This window comes from Pinus tabuliformis, chromosome 3_2, assembly GCF_031772625.1.
Source record: "Pinus tabuliformis cultivar Carrire ecotype Pingquan chromosome 3_2, CPIR1, whole genome shotgun sequence".
Classification (NCBI taxonomy): domain Eukaryota; kingdom Viridiplantae; phylum Streptophyta; class Pinopsida; order Pinales; family Pinaceae; genus Pinus; species Pinus tabuliformis.
In genome coordinates this window covers 392,910,130-392,928,506 of record NC_142302.1, presented here as the reverse complement: position 1 = coordinate 392,928,506, position 18,377 = coordinate 392,910,130, and the positions used below count along the sequence as shown (strand labels likewise).

General features: G+C 38.0%; 1 protein-coding gene and 1 pseudogene across 1 annotated transcript; one reads left to right on the top strand and one right to left on the bottom strand.

The window, feature by feature from the left end:
• Positions 1-1,330: 1,330 nt before the first annotated feature.
• LOC149181052 (protein ENHANCED DISEASE RESISTANCE 2-like) lies at positions 1,331-12,195 on the bottom strand (annotated as a pseudogene).
• An 835-nt stretch (positions 12,196-13,030) lies between these two features.
• LOC149181051 (large ribosomal subunit protein uL3-like) lies at positions 13,031-16,344 on the top strand. Its single transcript, XM_089416430.1, has 4 exons — positions 13,031-13,267; positions 13,372-13,482; positions 13,575-13,879; positions 15,317-16,344. Exons 1-4 carry the CDS (start codon positions 13,183-13,185, stop codon positions 15,983-15,985), a joined length of 1,170 nt encoding a protein of 389 aa, XP_089272556.1. The 5' UTR covers positions 13,031-13,182; the 3' UTR covers positions 15,986-16,344.
• The last annotated feature ends 2,033 nt before the right edge of the window (positions 16,345-18,377 follow it).

Below are 18,377 nucleotides of genomic sequence, written 5' to 3'. Positions count from 1 at the left end.
GAGGGGTAACAGTCGCATAACATGGAGTTCAGAAAGTTGGAATGGGAGCAAGATTAAGGGAAGACATAGATGGAAAGTCCAGAGAACCTACATCCTTCGAGGTAACATCCCCTTCCAACGATCCTGCCCAGGTGAAAGAGGGTGAAACAAAAGGAGTTGAATAAGTAGAGATGGTAGGGCCTAGACACATGGTAAAAAGGGTGGAACAAGCAATGCCACCCGAATGAAGGTTTGGATTTATATGAGAAGGCCTAGCAGTATTGACTGTGTCTGAAGAAAAATTATAACAAAGATTATCCGTAATAGATATATCCTCATCAAGCAACTTATCAAGAAGCTTACCTGAGATCGACTCTATAATAACTTGAGCTTGCGAGTCTAAGTCCTACAATGATCTTCCCTTTTGAGCTTCTATTTGTTCCATTTAAGTTGTTGTCCCTTCTAGTGGATACCTTGGGCGTTCCTTCAACAACATAGAGTCAACTGAGGGTCGCCCTTGGGCTCTCGATTTCGGATCACAGTGAGGGTCCATATAAGGATTTGTTGAATGAATCTCCCCCATTATATCAATGCAATTGATATAGAAATAAAAGTAATGCCAATAATCCATGATAATTTTATATCTCTAAAAATTATACTCCTCAACAACTTGCTATATCATATACATATTACTAGCAGTTTCACCTAAAGGAGAAAAGGAACGCCGAAGGCTATGGCCATCGGACTGGGAACGACTTGCATTCCACCTTTCATGCATTTCTACAATATTTGACCGAATTCTTGGCGTCCTTTAGATTTGTCGTCAACTGCTATGTTGCTTTCAAATATCACCATATAAGTCACCTTCTCATTTTGTTTTTCGAACCCGAGTGTCATCGGTTCCACAATTATATTTAAGTTTCTAGGGCTCTCAACTGCCTTTTCATATACACACAATGCTCCTCCAATGTTCATCATGGTTCTCCTCATCATACAAACCAAACTACGCAACTTAAACACCACGACGAATGATGGATAGTTGAGATATCCAGGGCAGAGCGTAATTTGGGGCAACATGTTGCATTCCTTGTCAGAATATGAATTTGCTTTGTTGTGTAATTAAGGCTACACATAAAGCTAACGTAATTGTCCATTCCAAGATTGTAGATGAGACCAAGATCCAACGCAACATTGGGATTTACATGACCCGCACCTATTGCAAAGGTGCTTGCAGGTAAACCGATGAATGAGTCGGCGCTTGCAGGTAAACCGGTGAATGAGTTGCTTATAGGGATTTCATGATTATCGAATAAATAAATTGTTTTGAGCACTGATCCAAATCTAGTGCAAATTATCCATGGTTTGAGTTTTCTGGTACATCAATGAATTCATCCATTGCATCACTAAATTGAAGGAATGAGCCAGCTAAATCATTTGCTTGAAGGAAACTATCATGCACTTGCAATGTAACATCAAAGCTTTGTTCTTCTTCTATCATTGGACTTGTGTCCTCTTTTACATGTCTTCCATCCATTTGCATTGTTGCATTTTCATTAATTAGCTCACACGATGATAACTCATAACATGGATAATGTACTAGTTTGGCCTTGAACATTTCCCTCATGGCTGCAATGCCCAAGCATTTTAAGAGTTATATTCCTTTCACAAGAAGATAGTAAATAAGATTTCCAATATTTCCAATCTACAACTAGCATGTGTTTCACAACTGCAGATGCATGTTGTTGGGGATGAGTCAATGGTGATATTACATATCCTCCACTTTTTATGCAAGCACGCACAAATCCATGACACAATGGACACTTCCTATGATCCACATAATGATAAAGTATTGCATAGGAGCCATCATCCTCTCTTCTCCAGTAACGAAGTAGCAACAAATTTCTTGGTGTCAATCCCATGTACAAGGAAGCCAGTTACTATGGAACTGCTTGTGAACAATGTCTGTGTGACCATCCAAGTGCTCAATAACTTTACCACAGAGATAACAAAAATCCCACTCTAATCTTGAGGGCCCAAGAGCCATAACAGTCTCAAATATTGATTCATAGGTTGCATCCACAACACCAACTTCCATCACTACTCCATGATCACCCCAACACTTTGTTAGGTCCCTATAATACTAGTGATTCCCCCATTACTATTGTCATTGTAGCCCTTATTGTTATTGTTGTGCCCTTATTGTCCCCATATTGTTATTATTGTGCCCCATAGAAGTCCACTATTGTTATTATTGTGCCCTTATATTATTATTGTTATGTCGGATTTGATTATATTGTGACCCAATAAACTCCCATATATAGAAAGGAGGTTTTGTCATTTGTATCATCCAAGAATTGTTCATTTGTGTAATGTAAAGGAGTTTGCCACCTCGAAGAGGCTGATTTTGAAGGCGTTTATCTATCTTTTCTTCTATTTTATGAGCTGGTTGCATAACATTTGGGATTAGAGCTTTGGATTCTAGGGTTTCGCTACTCCAAACAAGTCATCGTGGAATTTTCTCTATAACTTTTTTCTGTGACGTTTCAGAAGCTAAAACAAAACCCATTTGAGCCGAAATCTCTCTGAACCTTGGGTCCAAATTTCAGATCTTTTCTTGCTATATTTTCGGAGATATGATCTAAGGAAGTTAGGGTTTTTGCAGGATCCCGAACTATATCTCAAACATGTGACCTGAGGAAAATCATCATAACTGTTTTTCTGAGCATCAGATTCAAATTTCGTAAGAAGTTAGAGAAAGAGGATGGCCTATAGTTTTTTTTGCATCGGTTTCAGGTCCTAAGGTCGAAACAGTGACACGTGTCACTTCATACAAGTTCGCTCTACTGAACCAGTCTATAATCAGGTCATCGTGGGAGATTTGGCATAACTCTTCCTTGGAGAATCCAATCTTGATCAGACTTGTGGGGTTAGAAATAGGACTCATAGGGCTACCGTAAGACGCAATTTTAGACCTTGGAGATCTGAAACTACAGAGATACAACAGATTCTATATCGAGATCCTACAAAGTGAAAAAAGGTGTGTAGTTTTCTTAAAATTTTGCATAATTTTAGTTTGAAAAAATAGTTTGAAGGAATTCAAAGGGCATAGTGAAGCGTTATTATCATTAGTTGATGTCCCGAAGAAAGAAAATGGAAACACATAGTAAGCAACCTGAAATCTCTAGCATGACTCATGAAGAAGAGGAAGAAATGCAACACGATATTTCAAAATTACGAGACCAAGTGTAACAAATTTCACTCTCACAAAAAGTAACAGAAACTAATCTAGATGGTTTAAAGAAAGGTGTGGAAACTAAGATAGATGGCATGAAAGACAACATTGAAGATTGGAAGAAATACATGGAAGGTTGGAAGGAAGGCTTGACAAAGTTGCTACAAGAAAGGCTTCTTAATGGCGAAAAGGTAGTAGAGGAAACTCATAATGAGAACAAAAGAAATGTTAATCATGATTCGAAGAATGACAACATTGAAGATTTGAAGAAAGACGTGGAAGGTTTGAAGGAAGGTTTGACAAAGTTGCTACAAGAAAGGCTTCTTAATGGTGAAAAGGTAGTAGAGGAAACTCATGATGAGAACAAAAGAAATGTTAATCATGATTTCATAGACTCTAACATTGGAACAAAGACCCACCACATTCCAAAGATCGATATGAGGAAGTTTGATGGCAAGGATCCCGTAACATGGATACTACAGATGGAACAATATTTCGATCTCCATAATGTGCAAAACACACAAAAGGTACACATTGCAACTTTATATTTGGAACCAAATCAGTTTGTATGGTATCAATAGCTTTTCTCTCGTAAAAAAATTATCATTTGGGCAATTTTTACAAAAGAAATGATAGCACATTATGAGGATACAAAAAGCAACACCTCTTTTAACCAATCGATAAATCTCAAACAAAAGGGTTCAATGATGGAGCACATTGAGGACTTCCAAAAATTGAATATAAGGGTAAAAGATATTCCAGAGGAGCATAGGATTGATGTGTTCATAGGGACTTTAAAGGATAACATCCAACATGAGGTTCACTTTTGGGAACCTAATTCATTGGAGAAGGCATTCAGGTTAACAAGAAAAATGGAAAGCAAAATTATGGCAACAAGGAAGCCTACCACTCACAACTATAAAGATGGAAGTGTTGTTGCTCCTAGCATTCCACGACCTACAAGGTTGACACAACAACAATTGGAAGAAAAAAGAGCAAAAGGGCTTTGCTATAGTTGTGATAACAAATACACTAAAGGTCATAAGTGTGCTGAGAAGAAATTATTTTACATAAATTGTGAAGAGGAAGAAGAAAAGGAATAGGAAACGTCAAAAGAAGAGGATACACACCAGGAACAAACCCTAGAGAAAGAAGAAATGAATCCAACCATATCTTGTAATGCATTGGCCGTAATTACCACTCCTCAAACTATCAAGATAGAAGGACATATCAAGAAGAAAAAGTAATAGTGTTGATTGATTCAGGCAATACCCATAGTTTTATTCATTGTAAGATAGCCAAGGAATTGAATTACTTCCTATATCCAGCACCAGAGTGTCAAGTGATGGTTGCAAGTGGAAGAACCATAAATTTCTCTAGAAAGTGCCATAATATCAAGCTATCCATGGAAGAATATATATTGAATAGCCCAATGCTTTCCATTCTAATGGGTGTTGTTGATGTCGTACTAGGAGTCCAATGGCTACAACCCTTAGGTACAATAGCTTTTAATTTTCAAGAACTTTTCATGAAATTTTCTTCAGAAGGAAAGGAAGTTGAATTAAGGGGTATCGCATGGAAACCGGGAAAGATAATAAGCTCTAATGGAATGACAAAATTTCTAAAGAAAGAACAATGGGGCGTAATTGCACAATTATGTTCGCTAGAGGTTCCTACACCAAAATCATCTATTTCTCCATATCTTCAAAAAATCTTGGACAATCATTCCAAGGTGTTTGAGACTCCCAAAGGCCTCCCACCTATTCGTGATCATGATCATGCTATTCATTTGATTCCAGGAAGTGTTCCTCCAAACATCAGGCCTTACAGATATCCTTATGCCCAAAAGAGTGAAATTGAGTGTATGGTTGCAGAAATGCTAGATGCTGGTATAATTCAACCTAGTCAAAGTTCTTTCTCTGCTCCAGTAGTATTGGTGCATAAGAAGGATGGGTCATGGCACATGTGTACGGATTATAGGGAGCTCAACAAGCTCACTATTAAAGATAAATTTCCCATTCTTGTCATTGATGAATTATTGGATGAATTGCATGGATCAATTTACTTCACCAAGTTGGATCTTCGCTCAGGATATCATCAAATCAGAATGAAGACTGAATTCATTCCGAAAACAACATTTAGAACTCATGAGGGTCATTATGAATGTTTGGTCATGCCTTTTGGCCTTACCAATACACCTTCTACATTTCAAGGTTTGATGAATTCCATTTTTGAACTCTTCATTAGAAAATTTGTGTTAGTATTTTTTTGATGATATACTAATCTACAACAAGTCTTGGAAGGATCATGTTCAACATGTTGACAGGGTTCTCAAACTATTGGAGGAGAAACAATTATATGCAAAAAGCTCCAAATGTTTCTTTGGAGTACAAGAGGTGAAATATCTGGGTCATATTGTATCTCATGAAGGTGTTAAGGTAGACCCTAGCAAAATTAAAGCCATTAAGGAATGGAAAATCCCCACATCCATAAAGCATCTACGAGGATTTCTTGGGTTGACAGGGTATTATCGCAAATTTGTTAAGAATTATGGGAGAATAGCAGCACCTCTAACAACATTATTGAAGAAAGATGCATTTGCATGGACTCCGAAAGCAACGAAAACCTTTGAACATCTTAAAGAGGCAATGTGCCAAGCATCGGTCTTAGCTACGCAGACTTCACAAAAACCTTTATTGTGGAATGTGATGCTTAAGGAAATGGAATTGGTGCTATTTTAATGCAAGAAGAAAGACCCATTGCTTTCGAAAGTCGTCCAATCAAATGAAAGTATTTACACAAATCTGTTTATGAGAAGGAAATGTTTGCAATACTACATGCACTTAAAAAATGGTGACCCTACCTAATGGGAAGACATTTCAAGGTAAAAACGGATCATGATAGTCTTAAATATTTTTTAGAACAAAGATTATCTTCAGAAGAGCAGCAAAAATGGATCACAAAGATGTTGGGTTATGACTTTGAAATCATCTACAAAAAAGGGAAGCAAAATGTTGTGGCAGATGCACTCTCGAGAAAGGATGAGGATGTGGAAACATTGCTTTGCACCATTTCTATTATCCAACTAGATTGGATAAATGAAGCAAGGGATGAATGAAAGAATGACGAAGAAGTGTGGGCACTTATTCAAAAGTTACAACAAGATCCGAGTACATTTGATACATTTAGCTGGAAAAATGATTCATTATGGTACAAAGATCGCTTATACCTATGTAAGAATTCCCAACCCAAACAAAAGATTCTTATGGAATTGCACACCTCTCCCTTAGGAGGGCACTCAAGATTTTAAAAAACTTACCACAAGGTTAAGAAGGATTTTTTTTGGGATGGCCTTAAATCGGATATTCAAAAGTTTGTGACAAAATGTTTGATTTGCCAACAAAATAAAGTTGAAACAATTAAGACCCCAACTCTATTACAACATTTATCCATTCCAAGCCAACGTTGGGAGGAGGTTTTAATGGATTTTATCATAGGTTTACACAAGTCCAAAGGAAAGAGTGTCATCATGGTGGTAGTTGACATGCTTACCAAGTATGCACACTTTTGTGCATTATCACATCCATTTAAAGCAAGTATAGTTTTTACTGCATTTATGGAAACAATTCAAAAGCTACATGGAAACCCAAAGATTATTGTAAGCGATAGAGGTCCCATTTTCACTGGAAATTTTTGGACAAAATTATTTTCTTGTCTTGGTACTCAGATAGCTCATAGTCATCTTATCATCCTCAATCCGATAGGCAAATTGAGATAGTAAACAAATGTTTGAAAGGATATCTTCGTTGCTTTGTATCAGATAAGCATACACAATGGGTCAAATGGTTACCTCTAGCTGAATGGTGGTATAACATTTCCTTCCATATTGCAGCAAAAATGACCCCATTTATGACACTTTATGGATATCATCCACCATCCATCACATCATATTTAAGAGAAAATTCTAAGGTTCAAGCAGTGGAAGATCACATCAAGCATCAATAACAGGTTCTCCAACTCTTAAAGGATAACCTCAATTTGGCATAGAATAGAATGAAACAACAGGCAAATCAACATCACAGTGAAAGAATTTTTTATGTAGGTGACTGGGTATTCCTACGAATACAACCATATAAACAAATGTCCCTCAAGCAAGCCAAGAAGGATAATAAATTATCACCAAAGTATTATGGTCGGTACAAGGTATTGCAAAAAATTTGCAGAAATTCTGCTCTCTACACATCTTGTAGAGAAACTGTGGATTTAACTGATAATGCAATGTACTAAAGCAAAATACTTAATCTACTTCTACAATCAAACTTGTGGAAGCTTAATCAATTTTGAGCAAGATCAACCAGAACACATATAACAGAGAAGAAAATTCAATCACACATGAAACACAAAAGAATACTCTGGGGAAAGCCTCAGCTAAAAACCCCACTATCTGTATTATCATACAAGTGGAAATATCTCAGGATTACACAAAGCTTTAGCTCTCAAGCTATCCAGCTCTCAGTACAATCCCTCACTGTTGCTCATAGATAAAATAGACAACACACATGCCTTCCTTCAGTCCTCCAAGCCTCCTATTTCCTTGCAGTTTCTCCTGGGTCCTCCAGCTGCAACCTGTGTGATTCTCACCTCACACACAACACTGACCTCTGAAATAACTGCACAATCCTGAAGGAGTTAATTCCTTCTACATGGATGAGTTTCCTATATAAGACAATTCCTCCAACTGATAGTATATTGTTCCTTCCTTTAATCTCAACTGGGTCTTTCTCTGAACTGACATGCATGAGTTATTTATGAAAGAATATTCAGTTATCTGGAGAACACTAGTTGCATGCATGCATGAACTGACTGAAGCATGCATTAACTGACTGAACTCACAATTAGTTCCTCCAACTGTTTGGAACTAATTTAACTGGACTTAACTCAGTTAACTGAGCTAACTAATTACAACTCAAATACAACTCATCCTTATCTCCTTAATTAATGGATAACTTCCTCAATCAAAGGGATAACTGTTGCATGTCTTCACAAAGACTTCATGTTTGATTTTCTCCAACTAATTAACTCAAGATGAATTAATTAATTATTTTTCAAACAGCTAGTGAGACTAAATTCGAATTTTAATTCAAGGACTAATTAAAATTGGAATATATCCTGGAATGCTATTTATAGCAATGCTATTTTTAGCATTTCTTGTTGCTATTTTCAACACTCCCTCTCAATAAGAAAGGCATTCAACTCGAACCCGATCCTGAACCTTTGGAATGTTCTACATGCAACACTTCTCCCAAGTGTTGTTGCTCCAGCAATTCCAGAAACAAAAAATATCCAACCTGAATTAGAATGATGCCTCTGTCATCAAAGTCTTTGACTGCTATTGCCTCTGTCGACAGAAAACTCTGCATCTTTGTGCTCTTCAGTATCTGACTCCTCTAGCCTCTGTCACTTTGATCTCTGACTGCATCAATCACACTGATTCCTACTGCTGCATCCGTGTTGCTGCTGGTTCTATCTCCCACACTGCATCTGCACTGCACCTCCTCTCATCATGTTGCATCATGCTGCCCAATGCTGCACTGTAACTCAGTTACTGAGAAGTAAGTACTGATCTCTCAACTGACCTCCCTGTTGGGCTAGAAACACCCTCTGATGCTGAAGCTCCCTCTGCCGCTCCATCCGCATCTGTCTCTACCCACTAAGCCAGTGCTGCTACTTCTCATCGAGGCTCCCGTAATAAGGTCTAATCAAAGAGGTTGGGTACCTCAAGGATCCTGCCCCTATTTCAGCCTTCTTGGGACTATGACTTCACATCGCCCCACCTCACACCTAGAGGTATGGCTGCATGGGATCCCTCTGCTGACTTGGCTCGAAATTTCCCCCTACTGGAGGTCTCTGCATGAGTAGATGCCTCCACTCGGTCTCCTCTCGGCTTCTCCAGTTGTGGCTGCTCCACAACCTCCTGAAGCTGCTTCACCAATTGTGGCTCCTCCACAATTGTCTGAGACTTCTTCTTAGGCTGCATGTTGGGAGGTAATTTACTCTCCCTCTCAACCAGCAAGTCTCTAACAGTTGCCTTGCTCCTCGAGGCCTTACATGTGTCTTGAACCTCAAGAGCATATAGGTTCTGTATCCGTGAACCGATCTCTTTCACCTGAACCGTGGTGATGTGTCTAAGGAAAACCTTTCCCTTACTGAAGACAACATCGTAGCCTTTGTCCTCCAGCATCGTGACTAATACCAAGTTATTCTTCAGTCCTAGCACATACTTCACATCTGTCAAGGTAATGCAAGCTCCATGGTCCCTCTAAAAAGAAACCGTGCCCACTCCTGAAACACTATACTTTTCATCATTACCGATCTCTATGAATATCTTGAGGTCTTTCTCCTCCAAGGTACTGAATAAACTCTTATCGCTGGTCATGTGGAATGAGGCTCCACTGTCAAGAAACCAACCACAACCCATCATCGATGAAACCATGCATGCGATGAGGGTAAAGTCCAATTCGAACTGAGAGGTTACTGCCTCACCTTCCGATCTTTTCGAGGATCCCTTCTTGGACTTCTTCGATGGGAAATTAGTTGCATAATGTCCCATCTTGTGAATTTAGTTTGCACCTGCAACCCCGAATTTCAAACTTCGAATTCTTCTCAGTAAACTGTTCACAGCTATGATAACCTTTGCTACGATACCATGTAGAACTTTTTCTACAAAACCTCGCTCTGATACCATGCAGAAATTCTGCTTTCTACACATCTTGTAGAGAAACTATAGATTAAACTGATTATGCAATGTACTAAAGCAAAATACTTAATCTACTTCTACAATCAAACTTGCGGAAGCTTAATCAATTTTGAGCAAGATCAACTATAACACATATAACAGAGAAGAAGATTCAATCACACATGAAACACAGAAGAATACTCTGGGGAAAGCCTCAGCTAAAAACCCCGCTATCTATATTATCATACAAGTGGAAATATCTCAGGATTACACAAAGCTTTAGCTCTCAAGCTATCCAACTCTCAGTACAATCCCTCATTGCCGCTCATAGACAGAATAGACAACACATATGCCTTCCTTCAGTCCTCTAAGCCTCTTATTTCCTTGCGTAATTTCTCCTGGGTCCTCCAGCTACAACTTGTGTGATTCTCACCTCACACACAACACTGACCTCTGAAATAACTACGCAATCCTGAAAGAGTTAATTCCTTCTGCATGGACGAGTTTCTTATATAGGAAAATTCCTCCAACTGATAGTACACCATCCCTTCCTTTAATATCAACTGGGTCTTTCTCTGAACTGACATGCATGAGTTATTTATGAGAGAATATTCAGTTATCTGGAGAACACTAGTTGCATGCATGCATGCATTAACTGACTGAACTCACAATTAGTTCCTCCAACTGTTTGGAACTAATTTAACTGGACTTAACTCAGTTAACTGAGCTAACTAATTACAACTCAAATACAACTCATCCTTATCTATTTAATTAAGGGATAACTTCCTCAATCAAAGGGATAACTGTTGCATGTCTTCACAAAGACTTCATGTTTGATTTTCTCCAACTAATTAACTCAAGATGAATTAATTAATTATTTTTCAAACAGCTAGTGAGACTAAATTCGAATTTTAATTCTCAATTTTAATTTAGGGACTAATTAAAATTGGAATATATCCTGAAATGCTATTTATAGCAATGCTATTTTTTGCTATTTCCAATGGAGTTGGAGTATGTCCTGAAATGCTATTTATAGCAATGCTATTTTTAGCATTTCTTGTTGCAATTTTCAACAAGATTGGTACTATGGCATACAAATTGGAGCTTCCTGCAGCTTCTCGAGTGCACCCAATTTTCCATGTTTCATGCTTAAAGAAGGTTATAGGTGACAAACTCCCAGTTCAAACAATATTGCCAGAACTTGACGAGGAAGGAAAAATCATATTGGAATCTGAAGCAGTCATAGAAACAAGAACTCGACAACTACGAAATCGATCAATTTCAGAGTATCTCATCAAGTGGAAGAACTTACTCGCTGAAGATTCCACATGGGAGGGTGAGAATTTTATACAGAAGCATCCAAAACTACTCAAGCGTTGAGGACAACACTTTTTTGAAGGAGAGGGGCATGTTAGGTCCCTATAATACTAGTGATTCCCCCATTACTATTGTCATTGTAACCCTTATTGTTATTGTTGTGCCCTTATATTATTATTGTTATGTCGCCTTTGATTATATTGTGACCCGTTAGACTCCTATATATAGAAAGGAGGTTTTGTCATTTGTATCATCCAAGAATTGTTCATTTGTGTAATGTAAAGGAGGTTGCCCCCTCGAAGAGGCTGATTTTGAAGACGTTTATCTATCTTTCTTCTATTTTGTGAGCTGGCTGCATAACACACTTGCTTTTAAATTATCCATCTCCTGCCTCTTCAAATAATCACAATCCATTATCACAACCAAAAATTCTTCATGGTGAAGGTGCAACAACATCAGCTGTTCGCTGCATTATAGACATCCATCCAGTCCAATCTCGCAAATCAACAGTTGTTTTGAGGAGGGCAAACTCCTTTCTGGTACTAGACCTAGAAGAGAGCCTCTTGTTCTTAGAATAAATTAAAAGCCTGTCTTCTTGATAGGGTTGGGCCTGTAAAGAAGCTTCTTTTAAAAAATGCATCCACCTGGCAGCCTTTTCTGAATTCCCTGCTCCCAACTTAAGGTTATCATCATGATTAGAGGAATCATATAAAGTGAAAACAAATAGGACTTTTCTGTGAATGTTCTCTCTTCCATTGTCTACAACTCGTATGCGGGGGCTGATATGCATTGTTTCTACATGTTCCTTTTTGCTGTCTGTGGGTGGGGACTTGAAGCAAATGAGAGTATTCCTGTGTAGCATAAAATACTTATTGTAAGAAGAATGCAATCTCAAGCACTTGGGATGTATCGTGTGCAACCATCCTTCCATGGTGTAGTCCCCCATTGCATAAAATATGAGAGAAAAATTCTAGCATGGCTCCTAATCATCGCGACAATGAAGGCATTTGGATTCTTTGAAATAATGAGGGTGCTTAGTGGAGAGCAGCAAACTAAATCACGTCGAACTAAAATATCCTTTTAAAGGGGGAGTTTGCATCAAGTAGTGAATGTCTCAAGTTTGAAATGCAAGGAGAAAGATCAGAGCCTTTGAGTCAATAACTCGATTCACACATTTTGTAGCCGCAGAGGGGAAACCAAGTGGCTGTTATCATTTACATTGTTTTGTTCTATTCTCTCCACTAGACGGAGCATGTGCACTCACATAAAGAAAGACGTGTTTCGACAAGGCGTAAGGAGAAAGATCGCTGTTGGTGAATAGGCCAGCGAAGACGCTGCTGTAGTGAATGTGTAATTGCACAACACACATGTGTTGAGAGCCGACTTTATCGAAGCGGGAGTCCATGCTGGAAGAGCAATGTGTACAAACCCATCAATGCTGGCCACATGAAAGCAAGACATTCATCCACATGTCATATTGTAATAGGATGAGGGAAGACGAAATATAAGCTCACTGATTCGCTGCAATGAAAAATGTGTGCACACCAAATACTATAAAGAAAACGCCTTAAGCGTAATTAATAAAATAGAAACCAAGTTATTTACCCCATCCAATTACATCACCCTACTTGGATCACTCGTTGAAACTAGGGAATGCTAACAAGATTTTTTTTTTTCCTTATTTTCTTTTTCTTTCTATTAACATATAAATATATAGGAGTCCCCGACCCTCGTGAAATTAAAGAAAAACAAAATGAAAATTTAGCGAAGTAAAAAGGGTTGTTATGAAATTGCTAGGGTTTTGGATTGGCATTAGGGTATTTGGGTGAGAAGTCTTCAATCCTTTCAAAGTTCTCAACACCACCGGAGGAAGGGGAGGGGGTGGTGCAGCAGCGGCAGCAGCAGCAGAGCAGAAGAGATGAGTCACAGGAAGTTCGAGCATCCTCGGCATGGCTCTTTGGGCTTTCTCCCTCGTAAGAGGGCTCGTCGACATAGAGGAAAAGGTGAAGTAAACCAATCTCAATCTCTTTGTTTTCTGTAACTCCTCGATTGCTAAACACTAATCCTCGTCTGTATGTATGCTTTTTTGGTGTAATGTTAAATGCAGTGAAGTCATTCCCCAGGGATGACCCATCAAAGCCTTGCAAGCTGACGGCCTTCCTGGGCTACAAGGCTGGCATGACCCACATTGTCAGAGAAGTCGAGAAGCCCGGATCCAGTGAGCGCCCCGTCTCTTTCTTTCTTTAAATCACAACCAGTACCATATGCTCTCGTTTTAGTTAGTTTATCGATTGGATTTTGTGTCTGCAGAGCTTCACAAGAAGGAGACCTGTGAAGCCGTGACGGTAATTGAGACCCCGCCAATGGTGATCGTGGGCGTGGTGGGTTATATAAAGACTCCCAGAGGTCTTCGAACCCTTAACACAGTTTGGGCTCAGCACCTCAGCGAGGAGGTGCGAAGGCGGTTTTACAAGAACTGGTACAGGGCCAAGAAAAAGGCTTTCACCAAATACGCCAAAAAATATGACTCCGAGGAGGGTAAGAAGGAAATCCAGGCCGAGCTTGAGAAAATGAAGAAGTATGCCACCGTCATCAGGGTTCTTGCGCACACCCAGGTATGTATGCTATGTCTATGCAGACCATCCATTCTCATGTTAACGAGGATTATATTATTTTCCTGAAAACAATTTTTTCCCTTAACTTCGCGAGAAAACTCCCTACTTTTTCTCAAATCCGATTAATTTTTTATTCCCTGGTTTAATTCGTGTTCCTTGTCGAATGCGCTGCTCTGACTATGCTTCTGCAGGTCATCGATTGTTACATTTCACTAATGAATCTATAATTATTATGAAAAGTTTGCATCTTGGATATGGTGAACTTTCATATCAATGAAAAATATATGGTTTTTCTGAATCATTATTAATACATAATCTCCCAAGTAAACTTTTGTCATTTTCCCAATTTCGATTCGATTCTCTCTCTCTGGTTTAGTGTGGGTATCTTGCTGAATGCCGTACGCTGCTAGTTTTGTTGAGAACCCATAACTACAGTTGGTTGGTCTCTTAACTCCTCAAGGAACTCTGAATATGTGGAAAGTTGAAACAGATGAACTCATTTGAGAAATCTAATGTATTGTTCGTAAAGGCAAATTCATGGATAGTAAGCATTGTTGCAACAAACCTTATTTAGACTTGGCACATAGTGCTTTTTGCTTGATAGTTTTATTTCACAAATTTGTAACTAAGTTTTATTTCATAAAATTGTAACTATGATGTTCTCTCTAATAATTTAACAGTATTTTTGCATTGTATGGCTTTTTGCTTTTGTGATGTCTATACTCATTTTATCAGTTCTATAGTAACTCCCTGGAACCGAAGTGTTTCAGTTTAACATCGACATTGTCTCCTTGTATGGTTTTCAACACGTCTTGTCCAACAACATAAAAACAATTTTTCGTTTATATTGTTTCTTTCCTTTTATTCATCATATTTATTTGTGGCTGGTTAGAAAGATGGATACTGCAAGAAGTGGAAAAAGTATGTACACTAAATGCCTGTATGGATGGTTTGTCACTACTTCCATAATATTTTGTAAGTTTTCACCGATGCAATTAGTCTAGGAGCTAGGAAAATGTACAAAATAAATTGCCTTGTATTATATCAAATTTGAATACCGATTCCTTAGTTATCGTGTATGCCTGTATGGATGGTTTGTCTGCATTTTTCAGTCAGGGTTGACATGAAATGAATTTGATTATGAAAATTTACTTGTAGAAATAGTGCATGGTTACAATTGTTACTACTTCCATAATATTTTGTAAGTTTTCACCGATGCAATTAGTCTAGGAGCTAGGAAAATGTACAAAATAAGTTGCCTTGTATTGTATCGAAGTTGGATACCGATTCCTTAGTTATCGTGTGTTTCTTCTTTTAAAATTGAGTCGTTGTAAGTTATCAAGACATGTTTATATAAAATAATGTTCTTGGTAATTGTTTTTGTATGAAGGTATTTTATAGTCTATTAATATCCGGCTTTCTATGTCACATTTTTAGATTAAGAAGATGAAAGGATTGAAGCAGAAAAAGGCCCACCTTATGGAAATCCAAGTAAATGGGGGAACAATTCCCCAGAAGGTAGATTATGCATATAACTTCTTTGAGAAACAGGTTCCTATCGATGCTCTTTTCCAGAAAGATGAAATGATTGATGTTATTGGTGTAACTAAGGGAAAAGGGTACGAAGGTGTTGTAACCAGGTGGGGTGTTACAAGACTACCTCGAAAAACTCACAGGGGTTTGCGAAAGGTTGCTTGTATTGGTGCATGGCATCCAGCCAGGGTTTCCTTTACTGTTGCCAGGGCTGGTCAGAATGGTTACCATCATCGTACTGAGATGAATAAGAAGATCTACAAGATTGGGAAGAAAGATCAAGAATCTCACAATGCAATGACTGAATTTGATAGGACTGAAAAGGATATAACACCAATGGGTGGGTTTCCTCACTATGGTATTGTAAAAGATGATTACATTATGATCAGAGGATGTTGTATGGGCACCAAGAAGCGGGTTGTTACTTTGCGACAGTCATTGCTGAAACAGACCTCACGTACTGCCTTGGAGGAAATCAAGTTGAAATTCATTGATACATCCTCTAAGTTTGGACATGGGCGGTTCCAGACAATCCAGGAGAAGGCCAAGATTTTTGGTAAATTGAAGGCTTAGGCAGTGCTACCAGTGGATATTTCATCCTTGCCTGCAGATAGTTTTTTTGCAGGCCAGGTTTATTTTTAGGATATGAATTTTGGACATTGATTTGAGATGCTCTAATGTTACATTGAATTTTCTCAGATGAGTTTGAGGTACTGATTGTCACAAGGCAATGTTCAATAATGCGGGTACATAAAGACTGATTTATTATTAATGTTAGAGAAATATAGGTAAATGAGAAGTCTCATCTATTTAAATGCTGGAGTAAATATGTAAATGTTATCCACCTCTTGAAGATGGACTAAAGTGTTCTATTCAGATTTTGATACCTTCATTGTTGTGTTAGATGGAAGGTAAACCTCAATTTTTATGTATGTTTTTTTTGTTTCCAAGCTTTGATTGGACTTACGGTCGAGGAAGATGATGGCTAATGGATTTGCAGATTATTTTCTTATGGTTGAGGGAGGTGATGGCTAATGAATTTTCAGATTATTTTGATATAGTTGCTTTTATTTTTATCTCTGGCACCATTTTGTGATAGACTGACGTGTTCAAGAGGATTCATTGAGTATTGATTTACGAGGTACTAGTGCTAGATTTTAGTTTCAGGAAGCCTATAACTACAAGATGACTAAATATTTTTTACAAACCATTGCCAAAGGGAAGTGTTATTTAATTTTGACTCCTGGTAACTGTGAGATGGCTGTCATGACATTGAAAATTGTTATTCCTTTTGTTGTTAGATCTGTTATGTATGAAAATTGACGATATCTATTGTGTACAGCATGCTGTCTGCCCTAGGAAATACTCAGTGGTACAAAATAATTTATATTTATTTCAGTTGCTTTTATTTTTATCTCTGGCACCATTTTGTGATAGACTGACGTGTTCAAGAGGATTCATTGAGTATTGATTTACGAGGTACTAGTGCTAGATTTTAGTTTCAGGAAGCCTATAACTACAAGATGACTAAATATTTTTTACAAACCATTGCCAAAGGGAAGTGTTATTTAATTTTGACTCCTGGTAACTGTGAGATGGCTGTCATGACATTGAAAATTGTTATTCCTTTTGTTGTTAGATCTGTTATGTATGAAAATTGACGATATCTATTGTGTACAGCATGCTGTCTGCCCTAGGAAATACTCAGTGGTACAAAATAATTTATATTTATTTCAGTCTTGTCCTCTTGGCACAACCTTGTAGTTAGGTCTGTGAGATGGCTGTCATGACAGTGAAAATTGTTGTTCCTTTTGTTGTTAGATCTGTTATGTATGGAAATTGACGATATCTATTGTGTACAGCATGCTGTCTGCCCTAGGAAATATTCAGTGGTACAAAATAATTTATATTTATTTCAGTCTTGTCCTCTTGGCACAACATTGTAGTTAGGTCTTAGGCTCCTATACTTTTGTACAATAATTTTTTTTTCCAGGTAATGTATCTTGGTAACATCCTGTGCACTTACCCTCATTCTGATGATGATAACCATAGTAAGCCCTAGATTCTCCAGAACACAAGGCCAGGTTAACAACAGGGTTCAAAGCTGTTATGTCAATACACTCATTATGAGCTCAACATGCCCCTTGCGGGAATAGAACCAGACTGGGGAGGATAACAGTCTATCCCACAACCACATAGTGGAGACCCAGTTTGCAAAACTTTTGTACAATACTGTAGTTATTCAATTGTTTTTTTCACTCCTTGCAGTGGTGGAGTTTTTCAATGTAACTTATTCTATTACAGGGCTAATTGTAGCTAGCTGGAGTAAATGGAATTCATACCTTACTGACACTTTAGAATGGTTTATAAGCAAGGACTGTTATTCCATGCAAGTTTGAGCATATATGTTTCTTTGTTGTACGGACAAATCTCCCAATTTCTAGTAATCCAATAGTTTTCTACCATTCCACTGACCCTCTGGAATCATTCAGTTGCCAATCTTGTAGAAGGCTATTTACATTTTTTATTGTTGTGCCTGTAATCCTGTCATATATGTTTTGTGTTCTCTCCTTGCATTGTTTTAGCATGTCTTGGTGTTCATGTGATTGCTTATGATAGGCAAAATAATTGTACAATACCATTGCTGAAGGGTTCGTGTATGAAACCGTGATCCTCAAATATAGGATTGATTGGATGAGCTGGACCACAAGGAATTATACTTGTATATTTGAGGGTTACCGAGGAAAAACATTTACTTTTAATGCGTCGATGAAATCACAAGAACCCATTGCAAGAATATTCTTAAGTAGAACTGGACAGTATAAGCTTGAAGGTTGTCTCAATTGTTAGGCCTCTTGCGCACTTGAGGAACCATGTTAATTACCTTTAACAAGTCATTGCCAACAAGGAGACCAAACAACATTGAAATGGATACCACAAGCATAGATGGCTCTTGCCACTCTTG

Excerpts from the sequence above, each read along its gene's own strand:
- LOC149181051 (XM_089416430.1), top strand. The coding sequence starts at position 13,183 with ATGAGTCACAGGAAGTTCGAGCATCCTCGGCATGGCTCTTTGGGCTTT. Across the intron at positions 13,268-13,371 it reads TCGTCGACATAGAGGAAAAG|TGAAGTCATTCCCCAGGGAT; the intron begins GTGAAGTAAACC and ends TGTTAAATGCAG. Across the intron at positions 13,880-15,316 it reads GGGTTCTTGCGCACACCCAG|ATTAAGAAGATGAAAGGATT; the intron begins GTATGTATGCTA and ends TCACATTTTTAG.